The sequence below is a fragment of the Siniperca chuatsi genome, linkage group LG12 (genome assembly GCF_020085105.1).
Source record: "Siniperca chuatsi isolate FFG_IHB_CAS linkage group LG12, ASM2008510v1, whole genome shotgun sequence".
Taxonomy (NCBI): Eukaryota; Metazoa; Chordata; class Actinopteri; order Centrarchiformes; family Sinipercidae; genus Siniperca; species Siniperca chuatsi.
Genome location: NC_058053.1, coordinates 16,421,857 through 16,447,906, shown reverse-complemented (window position 1 = coordinate 16,447,906; position 26,050 = coordinate 16,421,857). Strand labels below are relative to the sequence as shown.

At 38.7% G+C, this 26,050-nt stretch overlaps 2 protein-coding genes across 5 annotated transcripts in view; one reads left to right on the top strand and one right to left on the bottom strand.

The window, feature by feature from the left end:
* Positions 1 to 8,931, bottom strand: part of frmpd4 (FERM and PDZ domain containing 4) — a 48,580-nt gene extending 39,649 nt beyond the window's left edge. Inside the window, exons 1-2 of one of the 2 annotated variants that reach the window (XM_044217783.1) lie at positions 8,829 to 8,931; positions 4,989 to 5,204 (exon numbers count right to left, since the gene is read on the bottom strand). In XM_044217783.1, coding sequence (XP_044073718.1) covers positions 4,989 to 5,029 — 41 coding nt within the window. In that variant the 5' untranslated portion in view covers positions 5,030 to 5,204; positions 8,829 to 8,931. Of the gene's footprint in view, positions 1 to 4,988; positions 5,205 to 8,238; positions 8,388 to 8,828 lie in introns of those variants that run through there. The other variant, XM_044217782.1, reaches the window with a different exon arrangement.
* Positions 1,988 to 22,792, top strand: LOC122885973 (rho GTPase-activating protein 6-like). Of its 3 annotated transcripts, none has more exons than XM_044217792.1 (13): positions 1,988 to 2,330; positions 13,206 to 13,365; positions 13,668 to 13,739; positions 14,518 to 14,780; positions 14,979 to 15,174; positions 15,388 to 15,443; positions 15,549 to 15,696; positions 15,823 to 15,971; positions 17,594 to 17,773; positions 19,008 to 19,105; positions 19,235 to 19,497; positions 20,136 to 20,210; positions 20,295 to 22,792. In XM_044217792.1, exons 1-13 carry the CDS (start codon positions 2,184 to 2,186, stop codon positions 20,858 to 20,860), a joined length of 2,373 nt encoding a protein of 790 aa, XP_044073727.1. In that variant the 5' UTR covers positions 1,988 to 2,183; the 3' UTR covers positions 20,861 to 22,792. The 3 variants fall into 3 exon arrangements, with proteins under 3 accessions (XP_044073727.1, XP_044073725.1, XP_044073726.1); XM_044217790.1 differs by having other exon boundaries at positions 2,050 to 2,330; positions 19,008 to 19,099; XM_044217791.1 differs by lacking the exon at positions 1,988 to 2,330 and adding an exon at positions 8,932 to 9,059.
* The last annotated feature ends 3,258 nt before the right edge of the window (positions 22,793 to 26,050 follow it).

Genomic DNA, 26,050 nt, shown 5'->3' with positions numbered 1-26,050 from the left:
AGCAGCTTAATCTGGTCATGGCAACAGCCCAGGTAAATTAGTCATTAGTACTACACATCCCGCCTTGACTCAGTTGATGCTTCAGAAGCAATGTGGGTGTACTACTGTCACCTAGTGGTCTCTTGTCTAGTGATTGGTTTTACTTTCTCTCAGCTCATACAATGCTGACTCATACAATCATCCACAGCCTGTAAACTACACATAAAATCAGAGTTAGTGCTTCACATTTAATGTCCTTCAGAAATAAGTCCACCTCTCATACCTATAATACCCGATGTGGCCAGTCCCCAGTCAAATTTAGAAATGATTTTAAATATGTAATATTGACAATAGGGTCTCTCTCTATATATTTTCACCTAATGGCACTGCTGTAGACGAACATTGCAGTCATTACATTCTTATCACAGGTCTTAGCCCCACATAGTCATCTAAATGCTACGGTAGAGCCTGTTTTGCTTTCATCTAATATCACCCTCAAAATAATCTAATGGCACAAGAGAACCAACCTAATAAATCACAAGGAAAAATTACCTCCCACATATATCCCCAGAAACCTGTATGGTTGCAGTGAGACAGCAATCTTAACAGCATCCCTGCCAGCAGGCTGCACATTGTACTGCTCATTATATTCCTACTGTATAATTCTGCACTGTACAGTAGAGTGCCCATCGGAAAGCTTTTCAGCTGATCAAGAGAGTAATCATCATTCACGTTCAGAATTTTACAAACTTTAACTTTCCAACTTTCCATGTAAATGTCTGAAACCCAACCAAACTTTATTTCATGAGGTATTGCAAAAGCCCACATGACCTGTGTGGGCCAAACGTTTATTTTGACATAATTTACAAGGTTGGTGGATGTAAGCTCCCAAGGCTGCACTTATCCCACGGAGAAATGACATAACGGGAAGTCTGATGAGAATCTGCTAGGAGTCTTACTCCAAACCTCACCACCACCAAATAAGTGGATCAAACGCAAAGCCGCCCTCTTATCACCACTTCCCCTGTCTGTTTGGTGGACTCTGGTATCTGATTAATCCTTATCGTGGCCATACAGTGCTGGTTCACATGTCATGTTATCACACAGGTCCCTTCCCCAGGGCTCCCACAGGAAGAGTCTGCTACCAAGTATCTCAACTGCCTTACGGTGAGGAACAAAATGCAGTGTGGTCAAGAGATGACTGTGAATATTAGGCAGGTCTGTCCAATGTTTCTGTCACTACGAGGGTCTCATAAGACTCACCACAAGTGAGAGCCAAAGTAGAAGAATTAAAAGATTTGTTTGATGTACTCTGGTTCTGAAAGTCAGATGCTGTGAATCCTTGCACATCAGGAACTGCCACTACTTACAAAAATGTTAATATCAGTTTAACCCGCCCAGTTACCCTAAAACTGATAATGTCATATAATCAGGTTACAGAAAAAACAGCAGCATTAGGCTATATATACTTGGTGTCCTAGAAACAATATGCTTCTTTCTCACAATATTAACTCTTTAGTTTGCATATTGTTTTTAAGTTTGTGTAATAAATAGTTTCATTACAGTGACTGGGATATATATAGGCTAAATATGGAAAATTACATATTATATTTAAATGTCAAAACTAATTTGCAATATCGTGTTTTGAATATAAAAGGATTATTATTATTATTATTTTTGAGTGGCTAGATATCAATAACTGAATAAATACTACTGCTGTAATATTGCCTTTGTTTCTAATAGGTCATTTTTTACACCGTTTTTCACAAACAGCATGAGTCATATTTGAAAGCTTAATTACCTTTGTGTTTACACTGACTGGTGTGCATATAAATTCACCGTTTTAATTTAACAGCAGGAGTAACTTAAACACGCGCACAATACACCCACGCATAAATAAAGGACTTTTTCTCCTGATGGCTCGGTGCATGCTTCATTGTTTGTTTTGGGGAAATGAAAATACGTGTTGTCGTTATTTAAAATCGTTATTAAATTCATGAAAGGAGGAAGTACTGAGTCAGAGTACGTGGGAGGTGGAGGGGGTGACCAGGGACTCCGGGCGCGTATTTCATAATACTCAGCATGGTGACTGGCTGTGGACCTGCTGCTGCTGTGAAACGGTGCTGCTCCTTCGTTCCGTTTGGACTTGTGGCAGAGATATGAACCTTTTTTTTTAAATCACAAATTGACCAGCTAAATGAGATATGTCCGCTCAAGGACTGTTAAGCAGTGTTTTCTCATGCTCGCTAAGCCCAAAAATTATTTCCAAGCGGAGACTGAGGAAGACCAGGAGCTTGGACCCGGCGTTGATGCGAGATTATGATACCGAAGCTGAAGAGACATCGTATAAGGTCAGTGACCTGTTGTTGCCAGATTGCCTGAAATGTCAGACAGCATCCAGAAACCCTGTGTCACCAGAGATGTCTGGATTTGTCGACCTGCATCCTAATGTTTGGTATGGAGATATTAGATCGAGTCTCAGGCAGTGGTGATAAGGATTAGAGACGCTGTTGGCGTTAAATGATGTTAATGATGATGATGACAGTAATGAGGGTAATACGATTTTTCCTAAACTGAGGGGTTCCCGAGTGTCCAAAAACTTGGCTCACGATGTGATTCAGAATGTTTACTTATATTACTTTTTGGTTCTCATTGCATAGCCTACATGAAGTACCACTTACAAGAATTAAAGCTCAAGAGCGAGCAGAACTTCAGCGCGCGGCTCAACGTTGTACAAATACTGTATCCAAGTTCCGGAAGTGGCTGGAATTCCCTAAAGGATGATGTAGGGTTGTCGATATTTTCCTTCTTAAATGAACACATTTTGAAACATTACTGTATATTTGGTACATGCAATTACTATTTTATTTTCCCAAATGGGAAAGAAATCAAAAGGAAATCGTTTTCTCCCATTATTGCAACATCACCAAGTCTATGACTAATAAGACACGTTTTTAGCTTTGTGTAAACCCTTGATGTTCTACAGTTTTGTAGCTGCGTCACTAGACACCAAAAATGATTCAACTCATTCCTTTTGATGAAATGATGTCAGCAAGAAGCCTATATGCTTGTGCCAACTTGCTGATGTTTGTCGAACAAGGTGTGACTGGAAAACTTTTTCACATTTTAGTGTTTCGTTCAGATTCAAAAAGCTTATTCTCTCACATCATGATACAAACTTCGAGGTGGAGCTCTGGAAAAAGTGTGGAAGAAGCTGTGATGGGTGTAGATTTAATCATTTCCTATGCAGAAAAGCTTGACAGCCTGACAATAGTACACATGTGGCAATGAAAGTATCCTAAATTAACAAATGTGTGCATTGCCCTTAGAACAGAACCGTTACTCTTAAATAACTCCTAATGAGCCTATATCCCCAAATTTTCGAGTTCATTCCACCTTGATAAAAACAGTTTTCTCTTTAATTCTGTTTCCATATACTTCCCTTTTGTTGTTACAAAATGCAAAGAGCAAAAAAATAAAATAAAACTCTGGACTTGAAAGTGAGGAAAGCAATTTTCCAGATTTACTGATGCATTTATTCATTAGTAGCCTCAGAGATGAATGTATGACCAACACACTATGTAAAGCAGCAGTAGCAGTGCAGTAAATGCATAATTAAAAGCACTGACATTTCTGTTACAGTAGCCTTTCTATATATAAGGAAAATATATAAGCACACATTTAACGACCAATTGCATCTCTTCTTTTGTTAGAGATAAATCTATTTTAGATTTATAGTAGTAAGCAGTGTCACATGTTCAGAATTTGGGCCAATCTGTTAAATTGGTCCTCGTGGTAACACTGTTTAATATAATGGAAATGTATTACAGATGTGACATTATAATAGGCTTGTAATGAATACCAGGTATCTGGTCTCTCTTACAGTCATCAACAAGAACCCAGATCCTGCAGCCAGAGCCCTTAGAAATGTAATCACAGTAAATCTGAATGAAGCTTATTAATATTGGGGACAGCTCTGTGTCAGCAAGGATATTTAATGTGATTTATGACTTTGGGGCGTGCTTGCGTGCAGACACCATTATGCTCAGAGAGCTGTACTACAGCCTAGTTTTTGCCAAGCATTGTAAAGTTAGAAAATGTTACCTCCACTGCAACACCAACACTAACAACCTAGGACACATTGTGAAAATGTAGTTGTTATAGATTTTCTCATTAATCCCTGATGATTTTTTACCACCCCTTTTGGGGTATTTGTAGACAGTAAAGCTCTACTACTATATTCTTAGTGCTCCAACATGCCACTGAGAAGAACTCCAGCCAGTTGAGCTGAGGTCTGAGATGTGAGATCCTTCCTGGAGACTCACATGACCACGCTGTCAGCTTAAACTGACAGTAAGTAAGTGCCTCAGTCCGTAATGAAGGTCGCATTTTCTCAGTGTGCAAATATCCAACCAGCAGTTCATTCAGGGACAATAGTATCTAAGATACCGTTGCAACATTAGTGAAGTCAGGCTGAAAATGGTTCCCCCTTTGCACAAAACACTGCTGCACCTCTGCCCAACAGCCCCAGCTCTACACGACTCTCCTTTTATGAGATGTATGTGTCTTGTAACTCAGGCTGTCCAGGCCTCTTTTAAAAAAATTAAAAGTTACTGTATTTAGTTTCTTGAACGTCATCCAGTGTATATGTATTGTGCTTAGCAAAGAGTAAATCACATAGGCAACCATAGGCTTTGAACAAGACATACCTGGTGCCATGGCTTGCTAATGCTGAGTCCATAATCAATGGAAATCCATCATTGCAATGTGTTTGGTCATAGTGTATACCAATTAAGGTCTGCTGACTAGCCTAGTGTATGCTCTGTTATATGTCTGTGATTCAAATGATCACCAAGCAGTAACTTATTGTAGCATGATCCTGGCATAAAAACAAATCCGTTCCCTTGTTTAAAAAGGAGTGTCAGAGTGTCATTTTTGATCTATGGTATAAATGACCTTGTATTTTCCATAGGTTGAATATCACTATGCTCTGTTAGAGGTGTACTCACTCAGTCTCAGTAGTCTGAGCTGAGATGGAAAGCAGAGACATCTGGTTTACATGAAGAAAGCCTCAACTCTTATTTCTCACAGTAGAGCAGCATGACCTGATCCTTGGCTACAGTCCCTCAGGCACATATTTCTTCCCACAGGAGAATGTCCGTTTGCATGGCATGGAACTAAACCTGCTGGCTTGAAACTGCAGCACCATAGCATCCAGTTTGTGCCTGATAAGAGGAAAAATAAACAGTGGGTTAGATGTAAACATAGGTGGTTAATCATTGTTTCACATAAATTCAGTCAAACCTCACTTTCAAGTTGTATGGTTACATAACTAGTTTATATGGTCAGCTTCTTGTAAGTCAAAGCGCATTCCCAGCATCAATAGCGAGAGTATGTGTCTCCACTCCAGTCAGAAAGTGTTGGCATAATATGGTGTAAAAATGGGTTAGTTGGGGTTTTCAAGGTGCCAGTTAAGCTGATAGAAAGTCGTATGAACAATCTTGGGTTTAGGTATTATATAGGCAAAGTGTCTGTCTTTACTCTCTCCCACTTCTCCTCAGTGTATCACGGTCAACAGTGTAACTTGCCATGAAATGAGATCAATATGTTTACTGGAGAACATTGTTTTAGGCCCAAAATTCAATGAACATACTGGGCTGTGGGAGAGGTGACAGAACATCGGGCAGTCAAAGTTTTATGAGATTAGATCATTGTGGAGTCTTTTGGTTTTGAGAGGACAGTTACAGAAACAGACATACAAGATTCACACTGACTTTTAAGGCAGCATTAACAACATGTATATTAAAGTTAATTTTAGGTATTTCCCTAGCAACCTGCAATACCTTTGATCGGCACTGATCTCCTCTATACATCTGCCCGACATATTGCACTATAGAACTGATCTTATATATATCTCCTGACAGTAGGCATGACTGCCCCACTGCAAGTCAATTACTGTTTAATATGACTGCTGGATCCTTTCTCTGATCCACATAAGTGTCAAGCATTGGTTACAGTCATGTTTAGGATTCATTTCATTTTAACTGATTTTGCATTTAATTTTGGGCTGTTATTGGAGTAGTTTCTGGATATGAAGACCTTGTGAGATATTGGAAAATATTGCCTTTTGGTTAAATCCTTTATGTACAAATCTAACTTATTAACTGTCATTCAATGTCTTTTTCTTTTTCTACATTCTGTTTAAATAGTGTCCATGTGAAATCTTGTCTGTGGAAGATGGTGATTTTGAAAGGACCCCAGGCAGTGTGTGATATAATCTTCATTCATTTGCTATAATACACAACCCTTTAGAGAAATACCTTTGTAAGTCTCTCTAAACAGCCAGCTCAGATATGCAGCAATAAAATATATCTCCCTTCGCTGAGGTTTCTCTTAGGAAGCTAGTAAATTGCAGGAACTTACAAAGCCTTTAGAGGGAGCCATTCATTATTCTGTTGTAGTAATGTAGTGACCAAATGAGGACATTAATCACTGGGACAAAGATAAGGGTTGACAGTATGTAGTACCCAAAGATGTGTCCACTCATCTTGTATCAAGATAAATTCTTAAATTGTAAGTTATATAAAATATACATGACTATCCTGTTACTGTTGCTGTTATTTATACTAGCACTGCAGTTTTAACATTGTACATATAGCATGTTTCTTCAACATCGTGTTTTGTTTTATGCTAAAGAAGCACTAGCTTTTGGCCACATATTTCAAATGCCATTTTAATCTTATTCTCATTCCCTTTATGTCAGGCTGGAGGAGGCTGAATTTATAGTTCTGTAGTAGATGGAAAGATTGTGGTGTATTGTTTTACATGTACTCTGACAGCGTTTCTCTGGTCATCAGAATAACTCTCAACCCATGCATTTGTTGATTCTTAATGTTTATTCTCACATCATTAAAGAAATGTTGCATTGTACATTCTAATTTCAAATTCTAGTAAGCAAAGCTGCAAGCTTAATTCTGAAATAGAGATATTTACTATCAGTGGATTAATTTGATGATGCAGAGAAAGAAAAGTTTGAGTACTGTGCTGTTGGAGTGTTAAGATGGAACGTAATCTGCATTCCTCAGAGCACCATGGAGGAGAGACGGCCTGAAGGAGAAAGAGCGCGGAGGAAACTGAAAACTTTTCTCTGTTACAAAGCCATTTGAATCTCAATTAAAATCTAGCTTCTTTTCAGAAAATGTTAGATTTGGAGACTCATGAAATCTAGCAGTGTTCCCTCTTTTACTGTCCTATTCTCAATAATAATAAAGCTGGAAAAGTTAAAAAGCAGATACAGTGCTAAAATTAGAGCTCCAGTTAAAGGTTTTAATGGCAGACTCGCCAAAATGTATTCTTCAGTTTGCTCTCAAGCATTGTACTTTCAGTACCACAGAAAAGCACTTATTTTTACACATTTAACATCCTATTGTGACATGTCAACATGTCTTCCATGAAAAAAGCCTATTGATACTTTTTGGTAATGGGCCTTTTTCACAGACATTTTGACATAAAAAAATCAATGACGGCTAAATTCCATCTAGCTGCTTCAGTTTCAGGGTCCTGGTATTGTGCATGCTGGCTCACTGTCATACTGCCAAGGCATACTGGGACACTTGAATAGAATAGAGCCATCATCACTGTTATTAGTAACACCTGTGCTTTTCCTACTATGACAAGTCAAAATGTCTGCTGTGAAAAAGGCATATTTCCTCTGCCCAAAATTTTACTTGTCAGTGCTCTCTGGTGGATTAACTATACAATGGAGACACTGTTTCGAAATTTACTCAAACAAATCTTTGACAGTTCTTTCTTGTTATTTATAGGCCGACATACTGTATATGCAGTTATATGCAGATGGTAGATTTAGCGGTCTAGCAAAAGCTCTCTCAATAGTTATCTGAGTAAAAACAGCAGTTATTGTTTTAAATTAAATTTGTAAAAGAGTTAGCCTATTTGCCATCAATTTGTTCTTAGTACAGTCAATAGTCTACCAAGAGGTTTGACACCTGACCAGCTGTTATTAGTGAGCCAGTTCCCACAAATTACACAAACCAAACAATATGTTCTCTACTGGTGTCTACTAATGCCGATAGTTATGGTTTTATTTACCAGGTTTTGAGATATGTCTCCGAGATTTCTGCCACCACCCCAAAATAATGATAATGGAGGTGATCTTAGCCTGTGTGCAGAAGCCAACTAATGTTAGCTAATGTTACAAGCCCCAAGAGGCATTTATCTAGATAAGAAACATCCACTCACCAAGTTTGTGTTGCGTTAGCTAGCTAAACATTACGCTCAACAGCTCAAATACATTCAACATCTTAAATCTGTTCACTTCTAGTTTCTTGACCAATTATGGATGAATTTCACAACTGTGTTGCAGTGTAGTTCAGTAGAGTATGTTTTTGACGTTACTGCTGTAATTCGCGCCTTTGACTTGTTCTCCATAGCAACGGTGGCTGAGGCTCATGGGTATTGTAGTATTTACCCTTCCAAAAGGGTGTTTTTTTTGTTTTTTTTAGTAAACTCGATGGAGCGATCCTTCAAAACAGTCTATGCAAAATACTTACTGTACACACTAATCAGTAATTAAACACTCAGATAGGGACCATTGTTATAGCTCTACCAGCTCACTGTGCTACTCGCAGTCAAAACGTTTATTTTTGCATGACTGAACCCTACGTGTATGTAACTTAGAGTCACAGGTAAGGAGGTCCCTCTCTTTCCCTCCTCAGCTGTGTTTCTTCCGTTAACTTGTGACCTGACACGGAGAGCACTAACCCCTACCGTCAACCCCTCCCAATCCATTTATCAGTGGAAATGTTGCTCAGAGGGATTTTGTCTCTCACCGTGATGTAAATCAGTCGCTGAACTTGTTCCACTTTTAACTAACTGAACGTTGTGCGAGACCTGGATTAAGCTGCGAGCATGACTGCATTTTTGTGGGGCGTTTCGTCTGGAGTCAAATGGCGTCGGTTTATTTGGCTTTAAGTGGTGGTTTGAGGGCGGACTACTCATGCATGGCGACCCGAGTATTTGTAACGGGGGAACCCCTTCTCGAGCGAGGCATCACCTGTCTTGTGAGTAGCTGCTGTTGTTGGTTTGTCGTAGCAGCGTCAACAATACATTTGTTGGCTTTGTGAAGGCGTCCCAGAATCACAAATAGTTCACAGAAGTGGAGGAAACAATTACAGGAAGATAAAAACATAATGTCGTTTTTTTATTATTAGCAAAAGGATAACATACAAACAAGTTCCATAATGTTTTAAAAGCATAGTACTTTTTTGTGTACTAAATTGAGTGATTTAAGTAGAGAATTTAGTTCTAGGAGAAAAGGTGAGATCTTAGGTAATGATTTAGAAACTTTCTGTTTGTGAATAAAAAAACATTGCATATAAAATAATGAAATTAATTGGATATTCTAGAGCACAATCATCTGGAGCAGTATAGTAACAAATAATTAAGATGAAAAGAGTAGACAGTTAGCAGCTTCAAAAAAGTGAGACTCTAGATTTGTCCAGAAATCTTGCGTTATTTCACAACCACAAAATAGATGAAAAATTGTTTCTATATTATTATTTTTTCAAAAGGTACAAGAAAAATCAATGTCTGTAAACTTAGCAACAAGACAATTAGCAGGGCATATTTTATGTAGAATTTTGAAATGCACTTCCTTAGCCTTGTTTGAAATACACTACTTACAAGGTAAAATCCAAGCCCTTCTCCAGTCTATGTTCTCAATTTGAGACTTCCAGAAAAACTTGCCTCTAGGTACAGTGTTATTCTTTCTTTGAAAAGTTTGGCGAATATGTTTATTCTTACACTTTATATCTGTTAGTTTAATTCCATCCAACATCAGACTTTGAAAAGTATTGAAACATCCTAAGGCGTGGAAGAAGCGTTTAACCCCGTACATTTAAGTGGTGTGTTTATAATGCATATCTCTCTTTTTTCCTGTGATGCTCGTCATTTTATTGAAACCGGACTACAGTGACTGAGCTATTCTGTGTTTCTGCACACTACTGAGATTCACAATCATGCATTTCCACTTCTTCCCACTCATGCATATTATGTATCATCACCAATTGGTCAACATAAGTAGTTTATTATTAGTCCAGCCCTCCAAGTCATTTTGTTAATAATAGAGATTTGCTAATTGTTGTATGACATTACCTTGAAAACAAAGGAAAAAGTATTAGATCTTTACAATTGAATTTCAAACTGTCTGAAGTGTACTCTCTATAGCACATTTATGTATTCATTTATTTTAAGAATAACGGGATGTGAGTAATCAAAGGACTTTTTGTGTTGCTGCTGGTCATTTTCAAGTAATAAAGGACACCACAATGTTATTTTGGTTACTGTATACTGTTACATGTATACTTGTAAAAAATGACAACACTTAGAGTCAAATGTCTGCAATCGAATGCAGTTTTTAAACATCTAATGCAGAATTTAGTGTAGAACTCTAATAAAAAAAACCCAAAACAAGTGGACAGAGTGTAGAAGCTCTTGTGAAAATCTCTTCCCACAATGCCCCATTGAATGGCTTCCTGAGCACTGAGGAATATTCATCACCTCCCTGGATCTAGTTCAAGTGTGGTTGATTGGTCTAATCTGAGCTTTCAATCTCGCTATTTTGTATGAACTACCTTGCAAGTTTCCTCTCATTGTATTCCAGGGAGCACTAACAAAAGCTTTGCGTTTCAACAAGGTTCTGAATTAGAGTTAGGGACTGGACTGTCAAGGAAAGTGCACCTTGCTGTGTATTCACTGAAACAGGAGAGGGTTCAATGGGTATGCTTGCTTTATTACTGGCTTTGAAAAAAAAGAACATTTTTAAAGTCTAATCAATGAATTGATTGATCATTTATATTGGTATTAAAATTGACAAAATTTCTTTTTTATTAGCGTGTAGTTCAAATGTCAAAAGACAAACAACAACAAAAAGGCTTAAAGCACTGTTAGGCTTCTCTCTGTAAAGTCAGATGGCTCGTGGTGTTGTAGAGAGGCAGCTGGGACAAATCTAGTATTATCATTTTAAGATTATAAGTACTGGCTTCATCAGTGACCGTTGCAATCATGAGCTCAGTGTGATAAGAAACAGTAACTTCAACCAACTTTGATAATGACTGCTTCTTTAACAGCTGGGAGCAGCTGTTTGAGTCTGACTTTCTTTCTTTGTCATGTCTGGACATGATACACTCAAGCCTATGATTGTGGAATAGCTAAAGGGGTATTGTATCAAAATGCTGTACACACTTGAAATTCCACGAGCAAAGTCATTCGCTTTAATTTGAGGACATCACTTCACTGACGAAGAGAAACTGTGGGAACCTAGATGACGCTCACATCACATAGGGTGAAAGTTTCCACTCCCATATAGTCACACTAGAGGAATGTCTGAACAAAATGGTTAGATAACAGCAAACATGACTGTGTTTTGATGTTGCAATTTTTTATCTAATGATAAACTATTTTGAATATGTAATGCACCTAAAAAAGTTAAGTTAATGTAAGACTGTTTCTGCTGCCCAAGCAGAGAGGAGAGGAAAGAGGAGAAGAAATGTAGTTAATGCCTGATAAAGTTTATCTGACCGAAATGTAGCATTTATAATCATGGGAGATAATTAACAATTTTTAGTGAATTGTTTTTCTAATAAAGGACAACAGAGGGTATAGTTTTTATCTCTTGTTATTCTGAGCTGCAGTGATAGAATAAGACACTGTCAGAAATCCATTCGGAAATTAAAGAATCATTGCGCAATTAAAATGCAGCTTTAATCATCATGCATTTAATGTGGTAAACTATCCCCCCATTTGTTAGAAGCTCTGTTTTAAAACCAGAGTGGAAATATATCAAATATCTATTGCTCTTTATTACTTGTCACTTTATTATATAGTCAGTACTGTAGTCCCTGTCAGGATCGGATTGGTCAGTGGTCAGGCTGTATACAGGTTTTGATCTAATCCTCTGAAGTTAACCTGCTCTGGAGCAGGTTAGCCGTGCAGCATAGGTTACCATGGTGATCTACCCTGGATAAATGTGAGCCAGCTTCATGATGCAGGAAAACTCAAGTTAAACCCAAAGATAGCTGGCTAACCCACTAATCTCGCTTCGTGGTACAGGCATAGAAACCCATAGTTTCTTGCTTATAATGCATCATGTCTGCCTCTAAATCATTTTTTGTGCACTTAAGACATTATTCTCTTGCTAACAATACTTGCTGATTATTCCCCACTTGGTTCCCAAATACAAACTGGGTACAGGCTAGTGACCACTGCCTTTTGTACAGTAAATATATGACCAAAGAAAATATACTTGTCATATCACGTTCTCTGTACATGTTTATACTGTACTTTGTCATTCTGCATGTGTACTAGAAAATAGTATGCTACTGTAGCACAGTCCTAATTCTCATTTAATGGGAGTGAGCCACTAGTGTAAGCCTTATCCTGATAACGAGTTACTAAGCCTCTTTGGAACATGGCTCATATGATTGGCTTGACTGTACTGGATCAAAGCACTGTAATCTCCAGCACGGAGATGCTCAAAGGTTGAGGATTTCAGATCCGATTATTTGCCCCGTCATTAGTATAGTACTAAACCTTCAGAATGGCTTATCTGTAGCAGTGTCTACTATTGCAGAATTGTTTATGAAATGCTTTTGATTTATATTGATAATAGATTATTCAGAAATCAGTGGAATATGTACCCAAATTATTGAGTGGCGTAGGGACAAAATTATGATGAGGTATTTCACATTTAAGATCTTATGGTAAAGTGTGTTTGCATTATTTATAAGCATATATTTGCTAGTTGTAAAATAGGATGATCTACATAATTAGTATTCTTGCTGCTTTTTTGGTAAGAAAACTGAAACAGCTTTTTGGTTTTGCAAACTACTTTAAAAAATCCCCTACTGGGACACAGAAGTCCTACCAGACAGTGTTACTTTGTGTTAGATTACATAAAAAGTACAAATGTTGCATGCTAACATCAAGAAGTGAATACCATTTAGACATCTGACAGTGTAGCTGTCAGTTTTTGTCATGGGAAACATCAGATTAATGTTGTCAGCTCTCAAGTGAAGTAAAGGTATCAGCCAGTTCATGCAAACTGAGGGTCTGTAGAGGGTGTGATTGGTCATGAACTTTGAAAGTGACAGCAATCATGATTGTATCTGATGTGTTGTGTGAATACCTGTATGCGTGTGTGTCCTCAGGGTGACTTCACCTGGAACAGCGAGTCAGGACATAGCGTTGGCCTGAAGCCCGTTCCTCTGCAAAGCCTCTCAGAGTTGGAGAGGATTCGTCTCCAGGATGTGGCCTTCAGGCGATTGCTTCGGGATCGCGACCTGGGCTGCTACATCACCATCCCTAAATGTATTAAAACACACACGCGCTAATAGTCCCCTCCCTACCAAGTTGCTATTCTGTCCCAAGCAAATGCTTGTCACAACGTGTCGTCTGTAACACACATACACACACAAGCAAAATGTCAAAATATTTCGTATATTTTATTTTACATGCAAAGAATTATTTTCCTTTTTGTGTAGGGGTAATGAATTAAGATTCAAACTCCACATCTTTGTTTTGACTCTAAGAATATCAAGTGGAGCAAGCAATAGCAGGAGCATATTAACTAGGGTTCTTTATTTAACTGTGAAACCTCTGCCTCTTTTCAGATGGCCACAAGCACAAGAAGTCACTTAGGCGGAAGTTGGATTCATTATCTAAAGAGAAGAGTAAAGACAAAGGTAATGTGGGATATACTGAATATACTCCATACTGTAGGGGGAATGTTAGTGATCTCCCTTGCAAATTGACTTTAGATAAGAAGAAAACACACAAGTTCTTTTTTAGGTCTGTGGGAGAGCCACTGAGTCCTGTCAGACTTTTATTCCCTTCCAATTTCTAGTCTAGTCAGACACTTGAACAGATACTCTGATCCTTTTGGCTGAAGCTGTATAGACTCACTGAAGCAGACATTCTCAGCTGTTTATACCCGTGGAGCACTGAGTGATCAGAATCTACAGTACAGTAAAGAAGTCTCAGAGGGAGCTGTGATCTTCAACTGCCGCACCCGCTGCAGTAATCTGGCAGGAAAGTGATGTTCTCTGTCAGACAAGCAGTCGAGGGAAATAACAAAAACAATCTTAAGTGGTGGCTCATTCATTACATTCTATCCTCCGGCACGGCCAGCCCCCTCTTTCCTCTTTTCCCCTTTTGTTTACAAAGGCACTTCAGAAAGTATGTCCTCCCTGACTCTGAATATTGAGTGTGCACTGCAGAATACTGTTCTTGGCATTTCTCTTGTCATATTTATTTTGAGCAGCATTTATTTCAAAGTTCAAGTTTGAATATAACGAATGAATTCAAACACAACACAATTTTAGACGTTTTTAGAAGATCAAAATGTTAAAATATACAATATGCTGACATGACTGACACATCTTAAGAGTAATTAATTTCCCAGTTGACTTGTAGCCAACATGAACTTTAATACTTCCTGTCTTGCCCTTCCCCCTTACACAGAGACTATGCCCCAGGCGTTTGGCATACCGCTGTCGCAGGTCATATCCAACGACCACACACACAAGCAGCGGCATGATCCCCCACGGGGGGAGCACAGTGACCCCACTGAATTGATGCTATCCTTCCTCCACTTCACCTCCAACTTCAAAAGGGCGAACAAGGAGCTCTCCAGCAGCAACTCCTCCCTTAGCTCCACTTCTGAGACCCCTAATGAATCACCTCTGCCCAGCACACCAGATTCAGCCCCACGGGCACGCAGGAGGGTAGGCTTTTCTGTCAATAAACCTGTCCCGCTGTTGAAGAGCAACAGGAAATCTGTCTGATTACACTTGCACACTAGATCTCTCTGGGAATTTGTGACCTTTTTTGGATATTTACTCAGTGGGTGGATGATTCAGCCGTTAAATGACTACACCGCATTTTAACAGTCACTGTCTGGTTGTCACCCATCTACTTGACAGGGTGGAGTATCCGTGGATTGCATCACTGACCTTGATGATAACCAGTCTCGTCTCTTGGAGGCCCTCCAGCTGTCTCTGCCAGTAGAGGCAGCTGGCAATAGGAAGAAGCGCCATGACAAAAAGCTCAGCCTTAACCCTATTTACAGACAGGTGCCCAGGGTAGTGGATCTCTGCTGCCAGCACCTGGAAAAATATGGTACACATTATCAAACTTGAAAAGTAACACTATATAAGAATAGTGCATGTAGTGTATAGTATATGCTATAGAAATGTCCAGCATATCTCTGTGGAAACTTGTGATTCAGTAACAAATGCAGTTTGGTCATAACCTTGTGAATCACACAATGTCTTTGAGCATGAATATCAGACACAATATTGGCTCTAAGAGAGTATCTTCATCTTTGCTTAGGCCTACAGACGGTTGGAATTTTCCGTGTTGGGAGTTCCAAGAAGAGAGTACGACAGGTACAATTTCAGCTGGTTAGCGTTAACACACCTCTGCACTTAAATAAATTGTATCAACTACGAGCAACATTTTTGCTGTAATAATTGTCACAATATCTCATACAGCTTCGTGAGGAGTTTGACCAGGGATGGGAGGTACATTTGGAGGAGCACAGTGTCCATGATGTAGCTGCGCTCCTAAAAGAATTCCTCAGAGACATGCCTGACCCACTGCTGCCAAGAGAACTCTACACGGCCTTCATCAACACAATGTGTGAGGAGCACACGCACATACACACAAGCAAAAAACAACAAGTCACCATTCTCTGGTAAAATTTTCAGTTGTTTGGTGTTGATTTTTTTTTTATTGACCTCAATGTGGTGGTCTTTTTTTCTGCAGTGCTGGACTATTCAGACCAAGAGAGCGCCATCCAGCTCCTGACATTTTTGCTTCCTCCCTGTAACAGCGACACGCTGCAGCGCCTCCTCTGCTTGTTGTCCACAGTGGCTGCACATGCTGACGACAGCCTGGACAATGAGGGACAGGAGGTAAAGAAACTGTACATTCCCTGTTTTTATGGCCTGTGACTAGATGAGATTTACATACACATGAGGTAGCACAAGACAAGGCGTCGATATTTTGGTCAGAATTGGGTTTGACATTGTATTGGGATAAAACGTATGTGGACTAGCTCTGTTGGGAGTACGTCACACATTTTGACAATTTTCTTGTTGATTCCACCAGCAGGTATGAAAATATATGATAAGGAAATACAACTATCTAACAACTATCTAATAATATAATAATAATAATAATGCTGAATAACATAAATAAACAGTTTCCACACTAATGTGATTGTAATGAATCTCAACAGCCATTGGAAGGCAGTAAGACAGATGTTTGGTACATCTGCAGCCTCTAATTTGAAGAACATACTGTGCCAAAGCGCAGCGCATTATGCATGATGACCCATTGTGGGTATCTTGATTAAATGATGCACAACCAACACTAACCACCCTGCTGCACAATAACCACACAAAAACTGTGCTTCTACATTCATCATACGGTTCAGTCATAATTTATTTCTCCACTTTGTGTTTTAAACAATAAGAAGAGTAAGGAAATTGTGACATAGTGGGATAGTTGGGCCTATAGAAAACAGTATTCTTTTCTACTCCATGAAGCCAATCTGAACTCGTCTCTCCATTTGCTGAGGCATTTTTGTCATTCATCACTGGGATTGACATGCCTGATATGATATGAAAGATATGACATTAGATATGTGTTTGGCTGAAAAGATAATGATTGATCATCACACCCTCCTTTCTTAAATTCCCCCAATGCTTTTACGAATAGCGAAGTGTCTATAAGCGCACGCTTTATGAACTCATTGTCCTTATGAACATGACCTTGCACTTTGCCCTAGTCTTTGCAATTTTGTTGTTTAACATGGGCCCAAAGTCCCTTGTTGTATGATCATCCTTTTTTGTTAATCTTACTTTTTGACTACTAATCGTCACAATGGAGATTAATCGTTTCCCACAGATATAAAACCAGTTTATTCTTGGCCTCGGTCCTAGAGCATACATGCTGTAACAGTGAACAAGAGGTCTGCTTGGTCTCTTTGAACATAAGAAGGGAAAGCCAGCCTTATTGATTGTGGCAGGGCACATTCCCAACATTTCCTGGGTGCCAAGGAGTGTCTGTCTACAGCAAAAGAGTCAGACTCTTAATACAAAATGCATGTAAGAGTAGTCATTCCTGTGTGTGAGGATATGGGCAGATGAAAGGAAAATCTAGGGTCATTTAGCTCCATTGTTAACTTTCATATAAATCATTTCAGTCTAGAAAACATTTCTTGTAATTGCATGGATCAAATCTGGGTAATCGCAGATAATAATTTGGCAGTGGAGTGGGAGGTTTACTAGCAAAGCTGCTGAACAAGATTATTTTTATTATTTTAACCTAAAGATAAATAAATAAAAAATACAACACATTTTAATTAATCAAATTTTACTCATATTCTAGCATGTAGAAGGGTTGCTGGAATTCTTACATTACTGTAGCTGAAGAGCTGTCGACCATCATATCCAAATATCCAGTGAAAGTGAAAGTGTGTATGTTCAGTAGACTGTCCAAACAAATAAGTTCTGTCTTCTGTTTTGTTTAGATCACAGGAAACAAGATGACATCACTCAATTTAGCTACCATCTTTGGACCCAACCTCTTACACAAGCAAAAAAACTCAGACAAAGAGTTTGCAGTCCAAAGTTTTGCCCGTGCAGAGGAGAGCACAGCCATCATCGGCGTGGTCCAAAGAATGATCAATACATATGATACACTATTTATGGTAAGCCATCCTTACTGCAAACCAAAAGGCATTTAAACAGTTAAAGACAGCCCCAGACAATCTCAAAGTCTTGGTCAGGTCTTCTGTTGGCAAAAAAGTGTTTATGGGGAATTCTTAGGCTTAAAAGAGTGGAGCTACCTAATAAAATGTAAATATTAGCTTTATAGGTTTTGAAAAGGACTAAGGTTTTACAGTCACTTATAAAACAAAGCAGTATCACAGTAAAACACAGAAATTCATGCAGTTTGTTTTTCTCTCCTGAACCAAATGCAAAGCCTCACTGGAGAGGTTAATAAGTCATTCCAGCGTCTGTTTTGTTCAGTCGTAGTCATCTGAACACTGTTTTCAGAATCAAGACGTTTCGGCTCCCATCTGGAAGTCATTCTCAATTGTGAAAATGGTCTGAGAATTCAGAAATTCCTGAAACTGACCTTCTTTTGAGATGCAATATGACCTTCAAACTGAAAGGTCAGTTTCAGGTGAAACTAGGCAGGGTAAGCAGCAGACACTCAGGAAGACTCCTCCCTGAGGGCAGGGCCTAAGCAACACAGAGTAGCTTAAATTTCTGAGTTCTCTGACCATTTTTCACAATTGAGAATGACTTCCGGATGGGAGCCGAAACGTCTTGATTCTGAAAACAGTGTCCAGATGACTACGACTGAAACCTTTTCTACGATGGAACACTCCTGGACGAATGAGGGACTACACCGTCTTTTGTTTATAGACAATGATTGGGAACAAGGGCAAGATCCTCATCTACGTTGTTTTCTGCTTTTCACCAGAAACGTAAGAGCAGATGCACTTAATTGGAGTATCTGAAAATGATCTGTTAAGGAAGCCAGAGGGCAAAAAAAAGCCCATCAGACATTTGCTCTGCATCGTTAGTTCTGCTTTTTTAAACTGATGGTAATTATGTTTGCCTACAAACCATACACACAACATGCTGTTTTTGTTGCATATTGCATCACAGACACTATGTAAATACTGGCAACATAAAATTGTTAGTGTAAATGAGTAATTTACCAAATGTGGTAAACTTTCAAGTATTTGTATACAGAACAGAAACATTAACTAATAAATATGGAGAAGTGTATACTTTATGTCAGTTGTTTGGTTCAGTTCAAGTGTGTTTAATTATTAAGGCACAGTGAAATTAAGGTAACAAAGAATACAATTTTACAATTGTTAGCCCTTTTTATGATCTTCAGTGAAACTTGAGTTTTCATTCTCCCAGGTTCCTGCTGACCTGCAGAATGAGGTGCTGATGAGTTTGCTAGAAACTGATCCTGATGTTGTGGATTACTTACTGCGGAGGAAGGCCTCTCGGTACTCGTGAGTTTCCACCTTTTGTCTAATTTTCTGTGTGTGTGTGTGTGTGTCCCTCTGCCCAAGCCTCCAAATGATCAAAATGATCATTGTATTTATGATATACTGTATATCGTGTCTTCTTTGTTTCTGCAGAGAGCCAGGCCTTCTTAAAGCAGAAGAGTCCTTCCCGCTGACTGAAAGATGTTTATCCAATGACTCCATCAAAGCATCTAGTGGAGAGGTGTCTCCCTATGACAACAACTCCCCTGTCCTGACAGATCGACTGCTGTGTAAATACCCAGAGGACAGCAGTCCACTCTCAGACACGATCCCCAGACTTTCTGGGCATTACAAATTTAGTAGCAATTCTAAAGATGAATCTGGCAGCACCTCTCCTACACTTTCTACGGACAAAGGTGACTGAAATTCAATGCAACATATACTTAGTATTATAAAGGAATAGTTTGACATTTTGGGAAATACGCTTATTCACTTTCTTGCTGACGTTTAGATGAGAAAATTAATACCACTCTCACGTCTGTGAGTATCTAGCTAGAGCCAGCAGCTGGTTAGCTGGTTAACAAGGGGAACATTTTTTACAATAAATATGTATTATAAGCATATGTTTTATAAACATTTGCGTATATATGTACATACAACACATGCATTTATAAACATTTCCAGAGTTTGGATGCAGCCAAACTAGCTGTTTTACCCTGTTTCCAGTCTTTGTGCTAAGCTAAACTACCCAACTGCTGGCTATAGCTTCGTATTTACTGTACAGACATGAGAAAAAAGATAGATAGATAGTTGTTAGCTTTCAAAAACAGCAGCTCCTCTGTGGCTGAGACTTATTGTTGAATGCTAACAATAATAATGCTTTGTATGTATCATGTTTTAGCTTTTTAAAACAGATGTAAGAGACCTGACTGCATTGTCTAGCCAAGGGTAGGGGAACAGAAGCTATCTTAAAAATTGAGCATGACTTTTATATTAATATAATGGTTTTTTAAACCAAAGTAAGTAATCTTCTTGACGCTTTTGTTCCTGTTAGAGACCTCAATTGATCATCTTTGGGACACCTGGCATGAACTGTTCAGCAAGGATTTTACTGCCCATCATATCACTGGTAATGGAATCCTCTGTACATGTTACTGCAGATGGTCTTGATATATGTAAAGAATGCTGGATGTTAATGAATGGTTTCTCCCAGGTTCCCTTGGAGACGTGTCGGAATGTGAGTCGTATGGATCATCAGAGGGGCTGAGCAGTCACCAAGGTAACAACAAGCTGCCCGTCAGACCAACACAAACCTCATTGGGCGGGCTGGAAATCAGGCCACACCTCCCGGTGACTCGCAGCAGCAGTGGTCCTCATGACCAGAGAGGACAAAGACAACCGCAGTCATCGTTATATCAGGTATTGAGTGGCCAATCAGGAGCCCTTAGCTCGGACAACTTGGCAGAAAGGACAGGAGACCCTGCATGTCCTTTACTTAAGGTCAGGATGAATAGTTTGTCTCCCCTTCACTACTCTGGACAGCTGAGGGAGACCCACATTTCTCACTCCACACCCTCCCTCTTCACATATCAGCCTGACCCCCAAACCCGACAGCAGTCCCAGCAAAGCCCTGCCCCCCAGACTGTAGATACTGCAGATGCCTCTGGGCCTGGACAAGAAAAAGGCCCTGATACACCAAACTGGCAGTCTGAGAGGTGGCATATATGGCAGATACTGTCAAAAGAAAATGCAGACACCCTGCCTGAAACCTTGGTGTGATGCACCCTTTGACTATGTTGAACTATACAAATAACTTTAAGAGAAAGGGGTCATCCATCATCAGTTGCTGAAATGCTACCGTCCGTCTGTATTTGCAGTACTAGTTAATATGGAACTCTATACCAACAGTTTGTTAGATGTGTTGTTATTTTGCAGGGGTGTTCAACTGTATATATATATATATACATTTTGTTGCGTGTATATAAACATTACATAAAATGATTGCCTTATGGAATTTTTAATGTTTTAATGTTGAATGTAAAATATAGATCCTGTTTGTGTTGTAATATTGCTTGATAGTACCCTGATATATACTGTAGCTATGTTAACATTGAATTTTGTTACAGGTGCCAATTACAATCTACTTAGTTGTAGAAATGCTGCAGAATATGTCAATATTACCACCCATGTCTTGATTTTGTTTTCTCCAGAAAACAAAACTGGAGGATATGTTTTGAGAATGGGCTATTACACTATATTAAGTGTAGCTAGATTTTAATGAACTTTTCAGCACAAATTTTCTGCTCATACACACCCCTACTTTATGTGTTTGAGATGCAGGAATAAAAGTTAAGCAGCATTACTTACAAGGATATATATTATTTGTAAATTGACTCTTCTGTTTGCCACTTAATAAACTGACTTTGATTATTTTGAGGGAGGAAAATGATAATACATATCTCAACCTGTCATGTCTGATACATTTAATTTCAATAGAAACCAAATTGCACTCAAAGTAATATATTGTTTTCTTTCGTCATTGGCCTCAGTCTCTGACTGTTGATTGGTTAGACTGGTTAGACACAGCTGTAAATGTGTGAATTTGAGAATTAGTACTATCTTCTGTAGACAAATCATAAGTGTAGGAAAATGGCAAGCTAAAAATGTTAAGAAAAGTAAAATAAGAGAGGGTATAGTGACATAGGTCAGGACATGCAGTTATTGTTATCTTTTGTTCAAGTTATACTTTGTTCAGTATACGTTTGGTATTTATATACCATTGGTGTTTATATATTCAGTAAGACCCCTCTGTACCTCCAGGCTAAAACAGGGACTATGGACAAAACTTTCCATAGCCATGGGTGCCATGTGTTTATGGCAGGATGTGGCACTTGCCAAACCTTACTGAATCTGACAATGATATACAGTAATATTGCAAAAACATATATAGTATATGCCCATCTAAATTACAGCGAAAACTTTTAGTTTTAAGTTAATTGTATATTTCCAAGAAACATGGAACCCATGAGCGTTAATGGGATCTTTGTGTGTCTCTACTGGTTCTGTCTATGCTTTTATTTCCATTGCATGGGTATTCATCTTAGCACCTTTAGCGGTGCTAATGCATAAAAGGCTTTAAGTACATCAAGATTTTTTTGCCCATTTTTAGCATTACGTAATGACCTACCTTAACTTGACCTAATCTAACTTGACCCTTTCCCCTAGGAGTTCCTTTAGGAATCAGCACGAAGTTAAAAGCATATGGTTACTTAATGATGGTGGGCAGTACAGATTCTGCTCTCTAGTATGGGTTAAACTGTAGTTCAGAAGACAATGAAACAATTGCCTGAACTGGCCACACGAGGGAAGCATAATACCAGGAAATAGTTTTATGTTTCCTTGCCTCCTCATATTCAAATCCTTGTGCATTGTGGACATACGGTGGGTTTTAATGACTCATTACACATTGAACAGCTATTAGTTAAGTTGCATTCCTATTAGACTCCTTTTCCCACCATGATAGGGATGCTGGTGATTTCATGTGTTATGGATGATGGCTTTTTTTATATTTCTAAAGATCTAATTTTACACTCTATCTTGTAGCTACCCTTGAAGAGTACATTTTCTTTTTTGCTGGGAATGAAAATAAGAGATCTGAGCTGAGACAATAACAATAACATTACCATTAAATAAACTTTTTATGTACTGGAATTACAAGAAGTACTCACAATAAGTATGCAATTATGCAGAAAATGGCTACCGTTGAAATCTGGTACAGATTACAGATAGTTCATAAAAATCTGGGAATGCATATTTGAGGATAATGCAGTGTGGTTAGTTGCCTTAAAGTGATGGAAATTATTGATTAGTGAAATTGTGTAATTTAATTGATTGCATTATAAATTTGTGTTTTAAAGTAAGTCATCTGATTATGTTTTGACAATAAACTTGTCAAAAAACCCTGTTAAACTAACCCAAGGGATTTCCTCAACACAAATATTTGTGGTTAATCTTTCTAGGCCGTATCTGTCTCCACAGCTGTGTGAGCCGAGCTGTATTTGGCCACCACACAGTCTCATTCTGATGAGACCAAAGAGACAGAACAGGATGTCTGGATGTGTTTTACAGAGAATCACTGCAGTTTGCCTACACTTTTGCATCTGCACCGCAAATGTAGCAGACAGCCTTAACACTATCCCACTCAATGTCCTACCCACTAACAGGCCAAGCAATGGAAAAAAACAGCTTTTCTTTTCTTGATTTGTAACCTGCCTCACGAGTAGCAAACAATCGAGATCAAATATTTCATTTCACATCTTATCTTTGCAGCACTGATGGATGTAAATTGATCCTTTGGCAGAGAGCTGCGACTGTTCCCAACAGGGGGTCCATCCTGTCTGAGTCCGCTCACTGGCATCAGGAGCAGCTGCAGGGAGGACAGAAGAAGGTCACAACCAAAATGAGGCTGAATGTCCAGAAACAAGAGAGCCCTGGCCCTGGTGTTTCAAGGTCGAGATTGATATACAAATCTCCACAGAGGAAAAATAGGGCTCAGTGGAGCTAATTAAGGTGTTGGTTACTGCACAAAACACTTTGAAATCAAATGCTACAGAGCCTCAGTCCATTTTCTGTCATTTTAGATGCCAACTCTGGACTACTTAATATGCTGCTGTATACTCACAGCTTTTCAATAATTTGCCATACATCTTAAGTGCTTACTTACCTTAAGGATTTACTCCCCGAACTTGTTGTTAATTTCTTTTTATTTAAGTTTATAACAAAATCAGGGAGTGTACCTAAAAGTCAAATACCATTCCTGCCATCAGTCACTGATGCATCAATGTTAAGTTAATGTGCTGCATTTACAGTTTCAAAAGTCAAGACAAGAAGCTATTTTGTGCTGATTTATGATTCCACTTGTCCTCCATTGTATCATAAAATGTATTTCCGAAGCCTTTGGTAGGGAGGGACAGTATATGGCAATAACAGTATATGACAGTAATGAATGAACACAATGGCCATCATTTCACTAATGGAACAATGTGCAATACAATAGCCAGCAGACTATTAATGAATGCAAGAGTGACACAGGAACCAAATGTCAATAACAGTGGCTTATAGGAGTCATGGTCATGACTGGATAATAAAGTTCAAGATTAAAGGATTAGCAGTGATTGCATTAAGCATCTCAATTTAGTCCATTTCAACACTTTATGAACAAAATGTGAAGTTTTAGATAGCAAGTGTTTCACTGATAAGACAAGTTTAAGCAATTTGCTGCAATTTTTGACCGGATTTAGATTCTGAGGAGCACTCCCCTCTCTTCTTTGGAGGGGGGTGTTTGAAGTTGTGCTTTCTAGTTAGATTTCTTTCATTTTTAATTTAATTTCAAGGTTTTTCCGAATCGATTTATATATATATCTGTTTGGAAATTATCCGTCCAGTATACTGAGAAACATTTTCTCCTCTCTCCTGTTTTATACAATCTCAGTGAAGCAACGCCAGAGCTGTATGTTCATGCAGCCCACTAAATCTCATTTGATTCACCCCATCTGCACTGCCTCATGCTCCATTTGGGATACATTTGATAAATATTTCTCATTTTGAAGCAAGGCCCACATTGTACCCAGAAAAATGGTAGAAAACATGTTGAATTTATTAATTTTGATGTTTGTGTTCAAATGATAAGTGTACACATAGGCTATGAAATGTAGTATGTTAGTGGGCGCACATGTGGTTGTGTTGTCCAAAATGAACCATGGCTTTTAGTGTGCATATTTCCAGCAATGTTTTCCTCTTCTCTCCTTGAGTCCACATGATACAGCACAGCAGTTCAGTTGGGATGCAGGCTGTGTATCAGGTGGGACAGGGGATCAAGTTGGGTCATCCTTAATATGTCAGGTTCTTTGGCAGGCTGGGCAGTGAATGATTCGCTGTTTAAATTGTGTTAACAGCACACTTCAGGACAGCCACCAAAAGGCAATTTTCAACAGGCTGTTTTGTTCAGTCTTCAAACTTGCGCAACAAACAAAGAATTATGTGGCAGAAATAACGACTCCCATGCAACATCAGGAATTAGAGCATCCAGATGTTTGCCTCCAAAGCTCATTGTTATCAAGCTTGCAGCTTGCTTTATGGGACAACTATGAGCACATACTGATTCTATCTCATTTCATATTATTAGTAACTTTTTTATGTTTTTTTTTTTGCTGACAGTCTAGTTGAGACTATCAGCAAGTCATTTGGCACTAGAATATGAGTTGAAATATGTGTTTTCTGTAGTGTAGAGGCATAAAGCTGTCAAGTTAAATAAGTCCATTTTGCAACTGATAGGAGACAGTGCTATCATGTGAAATGAGTTCCATATTCAGGACATATCAGGGTGGGGGCTAATAATGTAAACATCAGCGCCTGTGCAACTCTCTGTTGTATTCTGTTGCTGTATTTTGTAGCAAAATACGAGTGATCATTACCAGAAAATATTCAAGTTGTTTGGTTCTTGGAGAGAAGCTGACAGTTCTCAGCACACTGTAGGCTAGGTTTGTTAAAATTCCATGTAATTCCCCTATGTACTGTACACTGATTGCAAGAGAAGCCGCTGCTTAAAGACTGTAGAAGACACATAGCATTAAATCAAGCCTCAAACATATAATCACGCTTTTTATGCATCAAAGAAAGCGCTGGCAGTTAATAATTAAGCAGAGGATCGACCTAGGTAATTATCATAGAGTGACTTCAAAAAAGAAACAGTTCTAAGAGTTACAATGCAAACACACAAACACTTCGGTAATACGGCTGTGCTTCTCATGAAAGAAGAAAGGCTTTAATCAGCACCTTTAAGATTTCACACTATTGTCATGAAGAAGACAGTGAGCAGCAGTAGAAGTTCTCTCTGAAACTTTCTCCCCACTGCATCCTCTTAATTCCCTTTGGTTTAATATTCAGATATGTTTTCAGAAACATGCTGAT

Excerpts from the sequence above, each read along its gene's own strand:
- LOC122885973 (XM_044217792.1), top strand. The coding sequence starts at position 2,184 with ATGTCCGCTCAAGGACTGTTAAGCAGTGTTTTCTCATGCTCGCTAAGC. Across the intron at positions 17,774-19,007 it reads CATATGATACACTATTTATG|GTTCCTGCTGACCTGCAGAA; the intron begins GTAAGCCATCCT and ends TCATTCTCCCAG. Across the intron at positions 19,106-19,234 it reads AGGAAGGCCTCTCGGTACTC|AGAGCCAGGCCTTCTTAAAG; the intron begins GTGAGTTTCCAC and ends TTGTTTCTGCAG.